The 17,363-nt window shown below is 54.7% G+C and overlaps 1 protein-coding gene across 2 annotated transcripts; it reads left to right on the top strand.

Moving 5' to 3' along the window:
• Positions 1-2,733: 2,733 nt before the first annotated feature.
• FADS1 (fatty acid desaturase 1) lies at positions 2,734-15,417 on the top strand. 2 transcript variants are annotated; one of them, XM_042907278.1, is made up of 12 exons: positions 2,734-2,947; positions 4,952-5,062; positions 5,648-5,845; positions 6,557-6,658; positions 6,765-6,893; positions 11,088-11,148; positions 12,551-12,627; positions 13,543-13,640; positions 13,848-13,944; positions 14,224-14,303; positions 14,413-14,538; positions 14,877-15,417. In XM_042907278.1, the coding sequence occupies exons 1-12, from the start codon at positions 2,756-2,758 to the stop codon at positions 14,926-14,928; spliced, it is 1,323 nt and encodes a 440-aa protein (XP_042763212.1). In that variant the 5' UTR covers positions 2,734-2,755; the 3' UTR covers positions 14,929-15,417. The 2 variants fall into 2 exon arrangements, with proteins under 2 accessions (XP_042763212.1, XP_042763213.1); XM_042907279.1 differs by lacking the exon at positions 2,734-2,947 and adding an exon at positions 3,037-3,211.
• The last annotated feature ends 1,946 nt before the right edge of the window (positions 15,418-17,363 follow it).

The following is a 17,363-nucleotide window of genomic DNA, read 5'->3' as shown; positions in this document are numbered from 1 at the left end:
TATTTTGCTTATAAATATTTTTCCCAAAAGATTTCCTTAAAGCAGAATCAGACCTGTACATACAGAGAAAAAACTGATGGTTGCCAGAGGGGAGGAGGCTGGGGGTGGGGTGGGGTGGGTAAAATGGGTGAGGGGAGTGGGAGATACAGGCTTCCAGTTATGGAGTGAATAAGTCACAGGAATAAAAGTCACAGCATAAGGGGGGAAAAACAAGATTTCCCTAAACTCTATCCCTAAACATGAAATTACTGGAAACATTTTTAAGGTTCTAAATAAAGTTGCCGAACTAGTTTTCCAGCAAGTTCCATCCACTTACATTCCCCCTAGAAGTATAAGAGACTTCACTACAGGAACAATGGTTGTAGCAAAGTCTTTCTTCTTCTTCTTCAATGAAATGAAGCAACTTTACAGAAAAACGAAGAATATTGAACTATGAAATGTTCTCGCCGTGGCTGACTGTCCTCTGATATTTAATACCCCTGGGATTCTTTTTTTTTTTTTTTTTTTTTTTTTTTTTATTTTTGGGACAGAGAGTGACAGAGCATGAACGGGGGAGGGGCAGAGAGAGAGGGAGACACAGAATCGGAAACAGGCTCCAGGCTCCGAGCCATCAGCCCAGAGCCTGATGCGGGGCTCGAACTCACGGACCGCGAGATCGTGACCTGGCTGAAGTCGGACGCTTAACCGACTGCGCCACCCAGGCGCCCCTACCCCTGGGATTCTTAGGTGATTCTAATTAGCGGATACATATTACTTTGGATTCTGCTCTTTTCACTGCACTTTCTACCTATCAATATAGTTCACACATTGGTCATTTTTTAATGGTCAGCACAGAGCCTGACGCGGGGCTCAAACCCCACACTGTGAGATCATGACCTGAGCCGAAGTCGGACGCTCAACCTACTGAGCCACCCAGGTGTTCCATTAAAGTCTTAAGAATCTGAATTAATCTCCACACTCAGCATAGAGCCCGACATGGGGCTTGATCCCCAGACCCTGGGATCATGACCCGAGCCGAAGTCGGACGCTCAACTGACTGAGCCACCCAGGCGCCCCCACACCTTGGTCATTTTTAATCACTCTGTAATTCCTCGTCGTGCCTCCCAGGGAGCGTGATGGTTTTGTCAGGATTTGCGGCTGTTTCCGCTCTTCACTATTAAAGTTAGTAGTAAAACATCTTTGCAGTCTCCCACCCCTCACTTTGCCAAGAGTGAAATGACTTGATCAAAGAGTACAAATCATTTTATAGTTCCGATTACAGACGGCCAAGTTGCTGGGCAAGGTTTGTTTTGTTTTTGTTTTTTAAAGGAAAATGGTTACACCAGGGGGGCAGCTGCATGGACTATCATTCCTAAACAAGGTGCAACAGCCTGGAATCTTAACCAGAAGCCAGGACACCTGAGCTTCCTTGTGGGCACTTGGGAAGCTCCCTCCTCATTCCCAAACTCAATTCTCTTATCTATAAAATGAGAGATTTGGATTGAATGGGTTAAGGTCCTTTTCTGCCAGAAATCCAGCAACATTTCCCCCAGTCTGTTTGTATGACCGACTCCTGACTCCTAGGGGCTCAGACTCCAGCTCACTGCTTGGGACAAGGTTCTGCTTGCTTTCCCTTGGCTGTAGAGTCCCATCAAAGTGCCCACATACAAGTGTATTCAGAGGGGAGGCAACAGAGGCCAGGGGTTCGGAGCACAGGCTGGTTTGGATATTAGCCCTGTCACCTACTAACGGTGTGACAAAACATGTGACCTCTCCTTATCCATCTGTAAGATTTAGTGCTAAGTGAGGTTGTTGCAAAAATTAAATGGATTGTTTATAAGACACGAAGAACAGTGCCTGGCACAGTACTTTATACAGTACTTGGTGACTGAATAAGAGAAAAATTGAGCAGTAAACTCTGGGTCTCTTCCTACTGCAACAGCTTCTTGAGTGGCACTCCCAGCCTCTGGGTTGCTTTCTCATTCCTTCCTAAAGCCCAGGGTCCTAAGCCCCAAGTCCTTCTACTTAGAGGCCTCCCATGGCTCCCAGGTGCCTCCCGGACGGAGCAGAGATGCCTCAGCTTGAAGACCCGGGCTCTTCGCACAACCTCCCTGAGGTCAGGGGATGGCCAAAGGCCTTTTATTTAAGGATCCCAGTTAATTAAGAATAGACCCAAAAAATGAAAGAAAAAAAAAAGGTAAACTGGGTTACAAAAATTGTGGGGCGTTTTTAAACGTCATTTGGGGCAAAATAAATCCTCAGCGCGTCCCAAACCCACGAAACCATAACGATGCGGCTCACAAGATAACCGCCAAAGGTTCTCACGGTTATTTCTGGCCGCACGACCGGCGGAGCGGCGTGGCCAGGAGCCCAAAGACCAGTCCCCGGGGGCAGCCCTGAGCCCCCGCCCCGCCCGCACAAACGAAATCCCGCCCACCGCCTCCCCGGGAGCGGGAGCCGCGAGAGCCGCGAGTCCGGAGGCGGCGCCCCTCGGTGACCTCCCCCGCCAACGGAGCCTGCGAGGGGGCGCGCCCTCCCGGGCCTGCCCCGCGCGGGTCCCGGCGAGAAGGCGGGGGCTCGCTCCCCGCGCCACGCGGCTCGACCAATGGGAGCGCGCGCAGCGAGGCTCCGCGGTCCGTGCCGCGGGTACTGAAAACCCGGCGCGCGCAAGCCGTCCCGCGCTCCGCGCACGCGAGGTCGGCGCGCGCTAGCCCGCGGGCCCGGAGCGCGCGCCTGACGCCCCTGCCCCGCCGGCGCGCGGCGACGCCCGGCCCCGATGGACCCCCAGACCCCTACCCGGACGCCGACCCCGCGCTACTTCACCTGGGACGAGGTGGCGCAGCGCTCCGGGCGCGAGAATGAGCGGTGGCTCGTGATCGACCGGAAGGTGTACAACATCAGCGAGTTCACCCGCCGGCACCCGGGGGGCTCCCGGGTCATCAGCCACTACGCGGGGCAGGATGCTACGGTGAGCGCTGCCGGACGCAGGCACGGGAGGAGGCGGGGCCGGGCGGCTGCCTCCGGAGGTTCCGTGCACGAGGCAGGAAGTTTGGCACCCGCGGAGTAACTCCCAGCTAGCCCGGGGAGGAGCCAGTAGGCGCCGAGCGTCCCCGTGGCCCGCGACCCCACACGGGTTGCAAGGGCAGGACAATGGCTGTGAAAACTGGAATCAGGAGAGCCGAGGTGGAGGCCGGCAACGTGCCCACACAAACAAAGGACTGCGCCGCCCTGCGTGCGTTCCGTCTGCGGTGTCCAGATATAGGCAGGGCCCAGAGCAGGACAAGTGGGGAGGAGAGCCAGGATGCAGGGTGCCGGGGACCGCGGTGCTGCTGAGGCCGGGGGGCGAGGGGGGGGGGGTTCAGTGGCCGGGAGACGGAGTCTCAACCTGTGTCTCGGTGGGTGGGAAGGGAGCGCAGCGGTGTCTAGACTGCGCGTGCAGGCTTGCCGAGCGGGAACAGGAGAGGGAAGCAGTCTCGGGGGTAGAGCGGAGGTGGAAAGTAATTTGTCGTCCGCTGCCTTAGGCACCCCCGCACAGTGAGGGAGGGGCCTCACCGGCCGGAGAGGACTGAAGACTAATGGTGCACAGGGGGTAATAGAGCGGCGTGCAGAAGTGGGGGCGGGGCGGGCATACACTTAGCAAGGACCCTCGGAGCGGTCCTCGAATCCTGTGGGGAGGTCACTCGGCCGCAGGCCAGCGGGGTGTCCAGCCATTCGCCGCGGCGGACAGCAGTCTGCATTTCTAGGCTGTGTTTCGCATCCTTCCTCCTTCGGGCCTCACTAAGGGGTCCGCGTGCCACCCAGCCCCAGTTCTGCCCTTCCCCTTCTAGACCACCTGCTCTCGGAGCTACGGCAACTGGCATCTCCTGCCATATTTGGAGAGCCTGTGGGGCCCCGTGGAGGCTTTGCTTCAACGTGTCCCCTCCCCCCCTGCATCCTTTCGCCATCCCGAGTCCGGCGGTTCGACCCCTTCCGCTGTCCCCGCCCTCCGCCCTTGCCATCCCGGAGGGCGCCTGGGGCCGCCAGAGTTCCCGTTTTGTCGCAGCGGAGCATAGACGTCTTGGGCTGAGGGCCCGCCCCTCCCAGCGACGCGGCCGGCCGGGGGTGGCAAGGCCAGAGCCTGCAGGGGTCACCCCGAGTGACCACGGGGAAGCTCGGACGGAGGTGGAAGGCGAAGACGTGGGCTAGCGCATGCGCAGACGAAGCAGGCACCGACGCAGGGTCTTCCCACAGTGTGATTTGGGGCCCGGGCTGAATGGCTGGGCGGCGGAGTTGGCGATTGGTCCAGATTTGTGGTGCCACCGTCCACCGGCTCCGCCCCGGCTCCCGCCTCAGAGTGCCGGGGAAGGTTCCCCGTAAGGCCTGGGTGGGTCTGACCTACCCCACCTAAAGATTATCAAAAGTAGCCGCTCTGGGGTCGGGCGGGATCGGGGTGGTCAGAGTCCTAGGGGAAACGTGGAACCCTACCTGGAACGTCAGTCGGCAGAAGGGGTAGAAATGCAAAACTTCCCAGTTCGCGCGTAAGGAATCTAACCACATTTTATGAAGAACCCCTGCCTCGGAGAGGGTCTGTTAAAAGTCCCACAGAAAACAAACAAACCAGAAATCTCGTAGCCCCACCCATCCCTTCTAGTTGCTTCTCGCTTATACCTAAATTCTTGTGCAAAAGCTGTCCCTAGACGTGCCTGGAGGAAAGGCCAGGCCAGAGAGGACTTTCTGTGGTCCCCCTACCTGCACTTCGTATTCCTTGGTGTGGTGCCTTTCTTTCTAGAACACATGTCGGGGTGCTCCTGAGCTGTGGACACCTGGGAAGGTCTAAGCACCCTCAAAGGGCGGCTGACTGGAGGGAAGTGGTTTGAACTTGGATCCGGCCTCCTTGCTGGGTCAGGAGGATGGCCTCTGGTGTGAGCCCTCCAGGAGTCACAGGGGACCGGGCTGGCTTCCTAACCAGTCTGTCTTCTCCCTTTCCTTGCAGGATCCCTTTGTGGCGTTTCACATCAACAAGGGCCTTGTGAGGAAGTATATGAACTCCCTCCTGATCGGAGAACTGTCTCCAGAGCAGCCCAGCTTCGAGCCCACTAAAAATGTGAGACTCTGCTGTTTGGAGACCCTGTGGTTTGTTGAAGGGCAGGGGGTAGAGAAGGCAGGCCTCGCTAGGCTCACAGGTGACCACAGTCAGTAGCTCTTGCAAGGCTTGAGGCCCCCACTTCTCCCACGTTAGTCGTTGGGATGCAGGCCTAAGGGAGGAGGCGGGGCCTCGGAACCTCTGGTTCTCCAAGGCTACCGCCACCACCGCTACCATCACGGAGGCCTATCTGTCGAACCCTCACTGTGTCAGACATCCCCTCGGCTAACCCTCACACACTTACAGAGGAAAAAAGCTGAGGCTCAGAGCGGTTGAACAAGGTGGCCGAGAGTCACCCTGTGAGCAAACGGCGGAGCAGACACTTGAATCGAGTCTGTTTAACTCCGAAGACCACAGGCTCCTCGGCGCGACGCCAGAGCGCTTTCTCCTGTCCTTTCCTCAGTGTTGTGTATTTACCTAGGATTGTGGACTTCCTGCAACGATCTGGGGGTGGAGGGTCCTCGAGCCTAAGAGGGCCCTTGTTTCCAGCAATGTTGGAGTACAGCTGGGAAGAATAATAGCCCTTCCCTCTCTACCCTTCCACAGAAAGAGCTGATCTACGAGTTCCGGGAGCTGCAGGCCACCGTGGAGCGGATGGGGCTCATGAAGGCCAACCATGTCTTCTTCCTGCTGTACCTGCTGCACATCCTACTGCTGGATGTTGCTGCCTGGCTCACCCTTTGGGTCTTCGGGACATCCTTTGTGCCTTTCCTCCTGTGTGCGGTGCTGCTCAGCACGGCTCAAGTGAGAAGCCATCACTTGGCTTGTCAGGAGCACGGCCGTGCTCGGCATCCTCGGGGAAAGCTCTTTGTATGCCTCAGAAGGTCACGAGCCCGGCCCTGTGCCGGGGCAGCGCTGAGGATGTGGGGCAGAGTTAGGGCGGAGAGAGATTTTGTTGTCCGTGGCTTCTGTCTGCTCCTTGGCCACGTGTGCGCCTTCGTTTCCTCACGGCCTCCCCAACCCCTCCTCCACGGGCCCCCTTCTTTCTGTGGAAATTACCTGAAGCTTCGTAGTCCGGTTCTGCCGTAGCCCAAGTGTGCCAAGAGCCCAGGTTCTGACTTCTCAGCAAAGCTTGGTTTTCTCCTCCCCACCACATTGCCCAACATGCTAATAATGCTTGGGGCCTAATGGCAGAACCCATTTGCCGAGCCTTCTCGCCTCCGTCACCCTGTCCTGTTTCGTACTCGGGATTCGGCACATCCTAGGTCCTAGAACTCCAGAGCTGGGGAAACTGAAGAACAGGGAGAGGATAGTGACTTGCCCCCACTCTCACGTGAGTTAGCGGCAGAGGCAGCGTTAGGAGCCTGACTCCTTCCGGGTTGTGCTCAGGGTACTGTGGCAGTCACAGGGGCTAGGGAGACGAAGGAAGGGGGTGACGCAGAGGAGCCGCTGAGGTCAGTGAGAGGGATGCCGGAACGGTGGGTTTTGCTCTCAGCGCTAACCTTTCTCGCCCAGGCTCAGGCTGGCTGGCTGCAGCATGACTTAGGGCACCTGTCCGTCTTCAGCACCTCTGCTTGGAACCACCTGCTCCATCATTTCGTGATTGGCCACCTGAAGGTCAATGGGATGGGGAGGGGCTCTTGAAACTCCGGTCGCTGAGGGGTTTCCTTGGGGGTTTGGGGAGAACGCTGGGCTTTCGGACTCACGGCCCTATTTTCCGTAGGGCGCCCCCGCCAGTTGGTGGAACCACTTGCACTTCCAGCACCATGCCAAGCCCAACTGTTTCCGCAAAGACCCGGACATCAACATGCACCCGTTCTTTTTTGCCCTGGGGAAGATCCTCTCTGTGGAGGTGAGTGGAGGTATCGGGGGAACGGCCTTAGAGAATGGGAGCCAACCAGAACGGAGGGCTCTGAGGGCAGTGCTCAGCGCGGTTAAGACGTTGGGGACAGCTGGCTGGCTGGCAGCTGTGGGAGGCAACAGGCAGTGAATAAGCTGCCGGGGCAGAATCGTTTGTTCTCCCTGCTGAGTTCACGCCAGCAAGCAGCTAATTGCATAAAGGCACCTCATTCTGCAAAGGAGCCAAAGGATGACTGGGAGGTTATGGCGCAAATCTCTGGTCATCCTTGAAGGTGATGGACGGCCCTCCTCGGGGTGTTTTTGGACACTCCTACCCCAGGCAGTCATCTTCCCGATCCCGCCCCCCCCCCCCCCCCTCCCCCGGCCCCGTGCACTTTGATATCCTCCCGTGCCTCAGTTTTCCCCATCCACAGGCTGTTTGAGTCTTCTTTGATGCCCAGTGCCTGGAACATCCATCCATTGGCTGGTTCTTCCCACCCACCTGACCCCAGCCTGACTTCCGGGGTGGTTAGCGTTGGGTTTGAGTTCCCACCGGAGTTATGAGCAAAAGTTGTAATGCAGTTGCTAAAGGATGAGCGTCAGCAGGAGGCTTTGAACAGCCAGCAGGGTTGTTTGCAAAATTCCTTTAAAACCTTTGTGCCAAGGCTCTCGGCTGCGGTCTGAGTTGCGCCAGGTTCCCTCCCTCTCTGTATGCTATGTCAGCATGCCAAGAATTCAGCTGTTCAACACCTTTCCATTCCAAGCATGAGTGAGTGCAAGTAGCCCGGCGGCCCTCCCCTCTGGCTATGAGGAGGACAATGCGGAGAGGCCTTACAGCACAGGCTGTCCTGACCCCGGGAGCCCCACGTTTGAGGCTGCCGCCTGTCCATAACATGCTAATTTTCCCACCCACTACACAGGGACTTGGTTTGCTACACATCCAGTACTATGTTCTGGTCAACAGTGGGCAGACGTTGACTCCGCTCTGGCCCCACCTGCCTCAAGTGGCTACTTCAAGAGCAATATGGGTTGTTAGGCAGAGCATGTGACTCTTGTCCACACTCGTATCGTCACTGTAGAGAGTTAAAAAAAAAAAAAAAAAAAAAAAAGGGAGTTTAAGTGGAAGAGAACCTTCTCACACCGCTGCCTCTATTGCATCTTGGTACTGGGGTTTTCAAGAAACTCCTATCGGCAGACACAAAAAATAGAAAATGATCGGGGCGCCTGGGTGGCTCAGTCAGTTCAGCATCCGACTTCAGCTCAGGTCATGATCTCATCGTCTGTGGGTTCGAGCCCCGCGTCAGGCTCTGTGCTGACGGCTCAGAGCCTGGAGCCTGCTTCGGATTCTTTGTCTCCCTCTCTCCCTGCCCCTCCCCCACTCATGCTCTGTCTCTCTGTCAAAAACGAATAAACAGGGGCACCTGGGTGGCTCAGTCGGTTAAGCATCCGACTTCGGCTCAGGTCACGATCTCGCGGTTCGTGGGTTTGAGCCCTGCGTCGGGCTCTGTGCTAACAGCTCAGACCCTGGAGCCCGTTTCGGATTCTGTGTTTCCTTCTCTCTCTCTGACCCTCCCCCATTCATGCTCTGTCTCTCTGTGTCTCAAAAATAAATAGACGTTAAAAAAAAAAAAAAAAAAAAGAAACATTAAAAAAAAAAGTTAAAAAAAATAGACGATGATCTAGGACCAATAGATACGTCTTCCCATCTAGTTACAAGGCTGAGGATGGGCAGCCTGTTAGTAAATGCCTTGGCCACAGGGTTGTTGGCATTTGGTTCCACTCCTCTGGGCGCAATTCACCTGGTTGCTAATCCCCATGTGCAGCGGACATCTCACCCTCAATACAAACTTTGTGGCTCTGAGAGTTGAAACACATTAGGGCAGTTCTGAGGATCAGGATAGCATCTGATTGCCATTCAAGGAAGCAGCAGTGGATAGGGCTCCCATAACAGTTCCCAAATAGGAAGCCACTGTTCTTCCCACACACGTCACCGCACAAGACAGGTGCCCCTCGTCTGGCTCGATGTTGCTTGGGACGGGGTGAGCTTCACCCCAACATCCAGTTCATCGACAAACCTTGTTAATACTGTCTCCAAAACACCCCAGATCCATTTCCCCATCTCCACTGCTTCCTGTCTCCCCCCACCACACACACACACACACACACACACACACACACACACACGCATCCATCTTGGAGCTGGGTTACCACTCTGGCCTCATTGGTCTCCCTGCAACTGTACCCACTCCCACAGTTCATTCTCCCCTCCTCCTGGCAGAGCGAGCCTTTTAAAGTGCAAAGCTGATGATACTACACCTGTTGAAAGCCTTCCAGTGGCCTTCCCATCACCACCAGAATAAAACCCACGCTGGCTACTGAGGTCTTACTGGGGCTTTCTGAGGTCCAGCGTGAATTGGCCATCCGGAGTTTTCTAGCCTTGTCAATCTGTCTTTCTCTGCCGTTGCTTGCTGTTCCCAGCCGTACTGCCCTTTCTGGCTGTTCCCTCTGCTTTAAATGCTCTTCCCCTGAACTTTTGCTTTGCTGGCTCCTTATTCGGGTCTCAGTTCAGACGTCAGCACCTCAGAGAGACCACCTTAGCCAAAACACCGCCTCTGTCACTTTGTCATATTTTCCTGTTTTTATTTGTATTTAAAAAATTTTTTTAAATGTTTGTTTATTTTTGAGAGAGCGAGCGCTAGAGGGGGAGGAGCAGAGAGAGGAGACACAGAATCCAAAGCAGGCTCCAGGCTCCGAGCCGTCAGTACAGAGCCTGATGTGGGGAACCCACGAACTGCGAGATCATGACCTCAGCTTAAGTCAGACATTTAACCGACTGAGCCACACGGGCGCCCGTTTTTATTTTTTTATTTTTATTTAAAAAAATGTGTATTTATTTATTTTTGAGAGAGGGAGAGAGCACATGCACACAAGCAGGGGAGGAACAGAGAGAAAGAGACACACACACACACACACAGAATCCAAAGCAGGCCCCAGGCTCCCAGCTATCAGCATAGAGCCTGATGCGGGATTCGAACCCACGAACTTTGAGATCATGAGCTAAAGTCAGATGCTTAACCGACTGAGCCGCTCAAGCACCCCATATTTTCCTGTTTTTAATCTGTAGTTACCTTGAGCTCTGTTCACAGATTTACCACCAGCCTCCTGTCCTCAGATTACAAGCCCCACAAGACTAGGAACTTTGTGTTGTTTGCCTCTGTATCCTCAGCACTTAAAACAGTGCCTGGCACGTAATAGGTGCTCAGTAAATACTTGCTGAATTAATCAGTTAATATAGAAAGAATGTTTCATTTAGCAGAAGCACCTTGCACAGAATAAGCTGGTGATAGATAAGAACTGTTACTGTCAAAACAGTGGGGGGATGCAGGGAAGAAAGATGTGCTGGCATTTTGCTCGGGGTAGAGCGCCACCTGTGCTCTGTGGTTATCTGGTTGCCAGAACTAACTGAGGCAGGCGGGGCAGAAGGAACCATCAAGGGAGTCAGCGGAGCTTTGCTGTCACGATCCTGGGTGCCCATGGCGAGAGGTTCCAGGCTGACTGACCCGGCAGCACCAGCCTGTCTCTTCGGCAGCTAGGCTTACAAAACAGTCACTACCTGGAAAAGCCTTGCCAGAACCTTCAGACTTGCCAAGGTCTTGGTATCCTTCCCACAAACATTTGCCCAACTTTCCTTAGCGTTCAAGGGATTTTATAAAGTTCTCGTTGAAATCAAGACACCAAAAGAGAGGTGGATGGATGGATGCAGAGGGAATACATACCGACCTGTGTAGGGGTATAAATTGTTGTCCATGGAGAGTTTGAAGTCAAAAAAGTACCAGGTGGGAGACAAGGGGGGGGGACGTGGAGGGGCCTGGACCCCTTATGACAGAGGTGTCTTTGGAGAACACAGGGAGTCCCGAGGACCCGTTGACAGTGTCGTGCTCATCATGGGCCATTGAGCTGTGGGCATGGGCCATTGAGCCGTGCACCGTGGTGTGGTGCACTTGGCTCATTACAGCCCAGGCCTTCACGTGCCAGGTGCTGGATGGAGGGAAGGCTGGGCCTGCTGGAGCCTTCCAGTAGCACCAACAAGCTGACGGCCCCTGGAATAGGCCTGAACTCCCGAGCAGGGAAAAACCAAGGTCACGGCAGGAGGGGAAACGGGTGACTGGTTCTGTGGGTACTCATTTGTGTTTGCTTTTCTTCACAGCTTGGGAGACAGAAGAAAAAGTACATGCCATACAACCACCAGCACAAATACTTCTTCCTGAGTGAGTGACCTCCGGCGACACAGGGGGACTGTCTCGGGATGGGGGTGCCGACGGGATTGTGGGGAAGAAATGACTTTGTGGAGGTTTACGGCATTTTGAGTAATGGCCGGGGGAAGTCCCGTGTCCCCAGCTGGTTCCTCCCTGCCTGGGAGCCAACTGTCATGTCACCTGAGCAGGGACAGCAGGCATTTGTGTTAGGGGCAGACTTGTTCCTCCAGTCCCACCCTGGCTTTCACAAGATAGTTGAATAGTCAGGTGCAATTGTCCCAATTAAACCTTAAACTTTGTCTTAGATCTTGTGAAACAGATGCACGTCAAGGTGACTCAGTGGGGCACAGTCCCAACACCCAGGGGGATAAAAGGTAGACGTGGCTATGGGAGCGGAGGAGCAGTGACAGCGGAAAAGGAGGACATTTCCTGCAGCCCGTCTTAAGCTCTTTCTGAAGACTGCGCTATGTTCTTTGCTTTTAAAATCTCCATAATGCCTAAAACTGGAGTTTTAGAATTCCTTGGAGAATTCAGATTTTTAAAGGAAGGGAGGGGAGGATTCCATCGATCCTATTTTAGCTCTAAAGAACTTATCCTAAGTGCCTATTACGAACCTTCACTACTGGAGAAGAATGTTAGAATCCATGGCACATCGGGGTAGAGGAGCCACGGGTGAGCCCTGTCACGCAGGGGGTTATAGGTAGGCATCAGGGCCCTGCAGAGAAGGGATACAGAAAAGGAAATGGGACAGCATATAGGACGGGGCCGCTTCTTCAACTCCCGCTTTTAAGAGAAGCTTCTCTGCCCCTTCCCACCCCTGACCTCCAGGGCTTTGGGTTCAGTGGCATGGGCTCATTTCCCTAGTCCAAGGGAGTGAGCTTTCAGCCTATGAAGCATCAGCAGGGCCCCCCACCCCCACCCTGGCGTGCGCGCGCACACACACACACACACACACACACACACACACACACACACACTTACCTGCTCCTGTCCCTTCACCTGCATGGCAGAGCAGCCAAGAACACAGGGCAGGTGATCGTGAGGCCAGGCAGGGGCAAGCCTGGGGCCGGGGCATGTGGGGAGAATTGGAGGTGCTCTTCTAAAAGCATGGCAGCGGAGCCAGGTTCCGTGCGTGGAGCTTGAGTTTCCCAGCTGCCTTCTTCCACTGGAGAGGAAGGCCACTCCCACCCCTCCCCATCCCGGCATCCTCTCGGGGGGCTCCGCCTTCCTCAGACTCGCACTCATGCCCACCGCAGTGCCTGCCGGTTCCAGTGGATCGAGGAATGCCAAGGCGACTGGAAGGGGCCACAGGAACAGACGGCAGGGGGGCAGCCCCATGCCAGAGGCTCCCTCTCTGGCACTGAACTGCCCCCATGCTGCTCACACCTCCTCTCTGTCTTCATTTCCTCCCCAGTTGGGCCCCCAGCCTTGCTGCCTCTCTACTTCCAGTGGTATATTTTCTATTTTGTTTTCCAGCGGAAAAAGTGGGTGGTGAGTATCCATGGCCCCAGAGTCCCACATGCTTTGTCTTCAGTACCCTGATGGAGGGGAACGGGGTTCTCCAGAGGAAATCCCACTGCGACCTACCCCAGGCCTAATTTAGAGCAAAGTAATAGAACCAAGTGTAGACCTTCCTGGTCTCTAGACGGGATGATCTGGGCTCAGCAGACGACCTGACTCCCAGTGCCCTCTTCCATCCTGCCGGCATCTCCTGAGGCTCTTGTGCTCAGCGGAAAGCCAGGGGCCAGCCAGGCTGGGAGGGCAGGGGGAGGGCAGGTGAGTACGAGATGGCACCTGCTCCCAGGAAATTTCTGATGAAACAGATGTTGTTGGCCCCAAAGAGGTAGAAGCAGGAGGTTCTGAGATTCCAAAAGGCCCTGCTGCCTCTGGCTGGATGAGAGGCATTGGAAAAGGCTTTGCGAAGTCCCTTCTGGCTGGCCTCGGAGGAGGTGGGGTGGAGCAAGGATGGACTCTGAGCAGAGGAGCCGGGAAGGGAGGGGCAAGTTTGGCCACTGGATCTGTTGTGGACTCAAGTGTCAGGGGAGGACCGTGGTGCAGAAAAGTGGCCGGAGGTTCAATCAGGGCACTGGTGCAGACCGAGCCTTGGTCCCGGAAGATTCATTTGGCAGCATGATGAAGGGATAAAGAACTCAGGTGGGTTGGGAGGAGCCGGAGGCAGGGGGCCTTGGCGCCTGTGAGAAACAGGCGAGGAGGACTGGGGGCTGCCGCCAGGACCGGAAGGAAGGAGAGGCGGCACTAGATACGGCAGGACTGGGCAGCTGCGAGCAGTGGACAGGTGCTCCAGTCTGGGCACCTGGCAGAACGGCTGTACCGTGCAAATAGGTGGAAAAGGAAGAGGAAGAAGTGCTTGGTGCCAGTCATAGTGCCCTCTACCTCTCCACGCAGGACTTGGCCTGGATGATCAGCTTCTACGCCCGCATATCCCTCACTTATGTGCCGTTGTTGGGACTGAAAGGCCTCCTGGGCCTTTTCTTCATGGTCAGGTAGTAGTTGATGGGGGGAGGGGGGCTGGCAAAGAAAAGGAGGTGTTTGGGAGTCACGAGTCTGGTGTGGGGGCCGTGGCGGGGCTTTAAGAGGCAGGGGGTGTTTCAGGGGTGGGCTTGGGAAGATGGCCAGGCTAGAGCAGTAATCTGGGGGAGAGGCGGGGCTCTGACTTGTCCCCTGCTTGTCTGTGCGCCATAATCCACCAGGTTCCTGGAAAGCAACTGGTTTGTGTGGGTCACACAGATGAACCACATCCCCATGCACATTGATCACGACCGGAACATGGACTGGGTCTCCACCCAGGTAAGGGACAGTCGCTTGGAAGATTCCTGGGAATAACACAACTAATAAACAGGGTGGGTGGGCACAGATGCAGGCTAGGGGGTGGGGGCGGCAACAGTTAAGTCCCCCAACAGCGCTGCCTCATGAGCTTGAAGCTTCTGTCCTGCCACCACGTGGAGAAGGGAGTGACCAGGGACGGTCCCACACCCCCTCCTCTCAGCCAGCTCTACTTGGAAGAGGGCCGGCTTGGCTTTACATCTGGCACGCAGAGTCATGCTCTCCCCTGCCCTCTTCTTCCAGCTCCAGGCGACATGCAATGTCCACAAGTCTGCCTTCAATGACTGGTTCAGCGGACATCTCAACTTCCAGATTGAGCACCAGTGAGTAGGGAGACCTGAGAAGCAGGGTCCTTGGGAGGGTCCGTGGGGGGGAAGCAAGGAGGTGGGAACAGTGGAATAGGAGCCACTGACTGTCCCGTTCTCCCTGAAGTCTCTTCCCCATGATGCCTCGACACAATTACCATAAAGTGGCCCCCCTGGTGCAATCCCTGTGTGCCAAGCATGGCATAGAGTACCAGTCCAAGCCCCTGTTCTCAGCCTTCGCCGACATCATCTAGTGAGTACCTGAGCCTGGGAAGATGGCTGGCAGGGGGGGAAGAGGGCGGGCAGTGGGGGTGGTGACGTGTGGGATAGGAGCAACAGGCAGGTGTCCCCGGTCCTCTGGAATGGAGGTCACCAAGACAAAGGCAGGGGGCCCTGCTGGTCTTGTTGGCCAAGTCAGGCCTTTGCCGTCAATGCCATGGCCCAAGCTCTTTCTCAGAAGCAAAGGGGAGGGAAGGGGCCATATGCCATGGAGATCAGCCTCCCTATACGGCTTCTGTAGGGTGGTTTGGCTTACGGGCTTGGCTCTGCCCTCTCTCTCTCTCACTGCTTGTTCCCAACTTGCCCCCACAGCTCACTGAAGGAGTCTGGGCAGCTCTGGCTAGATGCCTACCTTCACCAGTAACGACTGCCACTCCTCCCCCCCACCCGGAAGAGATGTCTGTCTTCACCGATAACACCAGCCCACTGGGAAGGGGAGTCTGCACCAAAGCAGAGGGGAGCTTATGGGACAATGCCACTATAATTCTAATATTCAAAGGGGGTGGGTTTGAGGAGACAAAGGCTCTGACTCAAGCCCCCCCCCCCCTTTATCTTCCAGGCACAGATTTAAGACCCAAAGGGGTAGGGGACCGTGCATGCCTTCTGGAAGGAGCGATGGGCCTGATGGGGCAGAGATGTGACAGTTTTGTTTCCTTTTTCTAGTTTGGCAGATGCAGATGGTTGGTGAGCAAAGAAGGGGGTCCAAGGGTGTTGGAAGACTAGGGAGGACCTATTGAGCCCAGAGATCAGGAAGAGAATGAGCATAAAAATTCCATCCGGGGGGTGCCTGGGTGGCTCAGTCGGTTAAGCAGCAGACTCTTGACTTCGTCTCAGGTCGCAATCTCACGGTTCCTGAGTTCAAGCCCCGGATTGGGCTCTGCATTGACAGCACAGAGCCTGCTTGGGATTCTGTCTCTCTCTGCTCCTCCCCTGCTCACATTCACTCACTCACTCACTCACTCGCTCTCAAAATAAACAAATAAACATTAAAATAGACAAATATATAAAATTCCAGCCAGCAAAGGGGTGAGCCCATCTCACTGGTCCGCTTCTCAGTGCCTTCACCCTCACATGCAAACCTCAGAGGTTCGCAGGCTGGTGGGAGACAGAGCAGCTGAACCTTCCTAGCAAGATTTAGAAAGGAAGGGTTAGTGCTTAGATTTGAGGCCTGGCATAGCACACTGGGAGGCTCAGCCTACTCTAGGGCTAGGGGGGACCTAGGTCTGCCTCAGGCTGCTGGAGAAGCACTTTTCCCACTTGTAGAAGTGGCCAGGGCAAAGGCCAGGGCTGTGGTAATGGAAACATCTGACTTTAAAGGATCCTGGCCCTACTGGTTTTGAGCTCATGGTCCATCCAGGGCACCCAGGGAGCAGTAGGTCCTCGGTCTCGCCAAAACAGCAGAAAGAGTTGCTGGCCACTCGGAATCCCTTTACCTTGGGTTCACCTCTTGCAACCACCACCCAAGGAACAGGACACTTCTAGGATGGGGAGTCCATTTCTTGATCCATAAGCAAGTGACCACATGGGGCAACTGAATCTTCTCCCTTTGAAACAAATGAGGGCCCCCTGGGGTTTCCCTCTGCCTTCCTACCTGTAATTAATTCCAAGTTTAGTAAAGTAGTTAGCACAAGTGGACCACATTGGGAGACCCTGAATTACCAGTCACCAGGAAACCACAGATTGTAGTCCTAAAGAATAGAAGGGCCGTAAGACATTGTCTACAACCTAACTTATGTTACAGTATTCCTTCTGAGTAGGAACAGTGAATTAAATACAATCACTTCATAGTTCTAAACCAGAGATAGGAAGATAAAACACAGAAGTTTTGTGAGCTATCTACCCTCAGCCGTTCAAGCATCCTTCCCAGCCGGAGACCAGGCAGGAATTTAGGACAATCTCTTTAAAAAGCCCACCAGTGTAATTCCGAAATACAATTTTTAAATCTGGTTCTTAACCGTTTAAGCCATCTCTAGACTGGACAAAGGAATGCACTCAGGAGCCTGCCTTAATTGCCAGGGTTTGTCGATCTGCCTTCAACACCTTCCCTCCTCACATCCACACCTTCAGTGCCGACGGGGGTGGGGGGATTAGTTGCCTGTTCAACAGCATCTACTCTAAGGGCATTGAGCATTGTGGATACAGAGAGGAGCAAACTTCAAAGTAGAAGGAAAAAGAGCCCTAGGAGAGTCCACACTTAGTTTTAGGAGAGAATAAAGATCATCTTAAGGCAAGTTGGGATGGGGTTCGAGGTACCACCTATGGAAGGGCTGTTGGGATCGCTCGAGAGGTGTGTCAAAACAAAGATTAAAGAAGCAACGAACATGGGGAGGACGGGTTGCCAGAGCATACTCAGATCTTTTCCATTTGGCCAGAACCTGGTTTAAAACAGCCTGGGTTGAAAAATGAGAAGTAGAATTGAAACGTTCTACTTTCGTTGGCTTCCTCACTCCAGAATAGGTACTGACCCTTCCCTATCCCCCTGGTTCCCTGCTACCTAGGGTTTCAGCGTGGGGTCACCAGCCTATCGAGCCATCTGGCTGCCAAGCTGAGCAAATCCAGTGATGCTTACTGAGCCGAGGCCGGGCCCTCGAAGCACTTCAACCACTGTGGCCTTCTCTCCTTAACCTAGACCGGTGTGGTCTCACGTGGCCACAGAGGGACACCCCAGTGACAAAAGGCTTAGACCGTTACAACAGTAACACGAATAATTTCAAATCCAAGCAGTGACACGAGAAAACAGGCTCAAAGACCATACGAGTCACCGCCAGTCACAGACTGGCAAAACTCACCTTTGAACTC

This window comes from Panthera leo, chromosome D1, assembly GCF_018350215.1.
Source record: "Panthera leo isolate Ple1 chromosome D1, P.leo_Ple1_pat1.1, whole genome shotgun sequence".
Classification (NCBI taxonomy): Eukaryota; Metazoa; Chordata; class Mammalia; order Carnivora; family Felidae; genus Panthera; species Panthera leo.
This window is presented reverse-complemented; position numbering and strand designations above follow the sequence as displayed.

Coding starts and splice junctions, on each gene's coding strand:
- FADS1 (XM_042907278.1), top strand. CDS start 2,756: ATGGACCCCCAGACCCCTACCCGGACGCCGACCCCGCGCTACTTCACC. Junction 13,945..14,223: donor TGGACTGGGTCTCCACCCAG/GTAAGGGACAGT, acceptor CTCTTCTTCCAG/CTCCAGGCGACATGCAATGT. Junction 14,304..14,412: donor AACTTCCAGATTGAGCACCA/GTGAGTAGGGAG, acceptor TTCTCCCTGAAG/TCTCTTCCCCATGATGCCTC.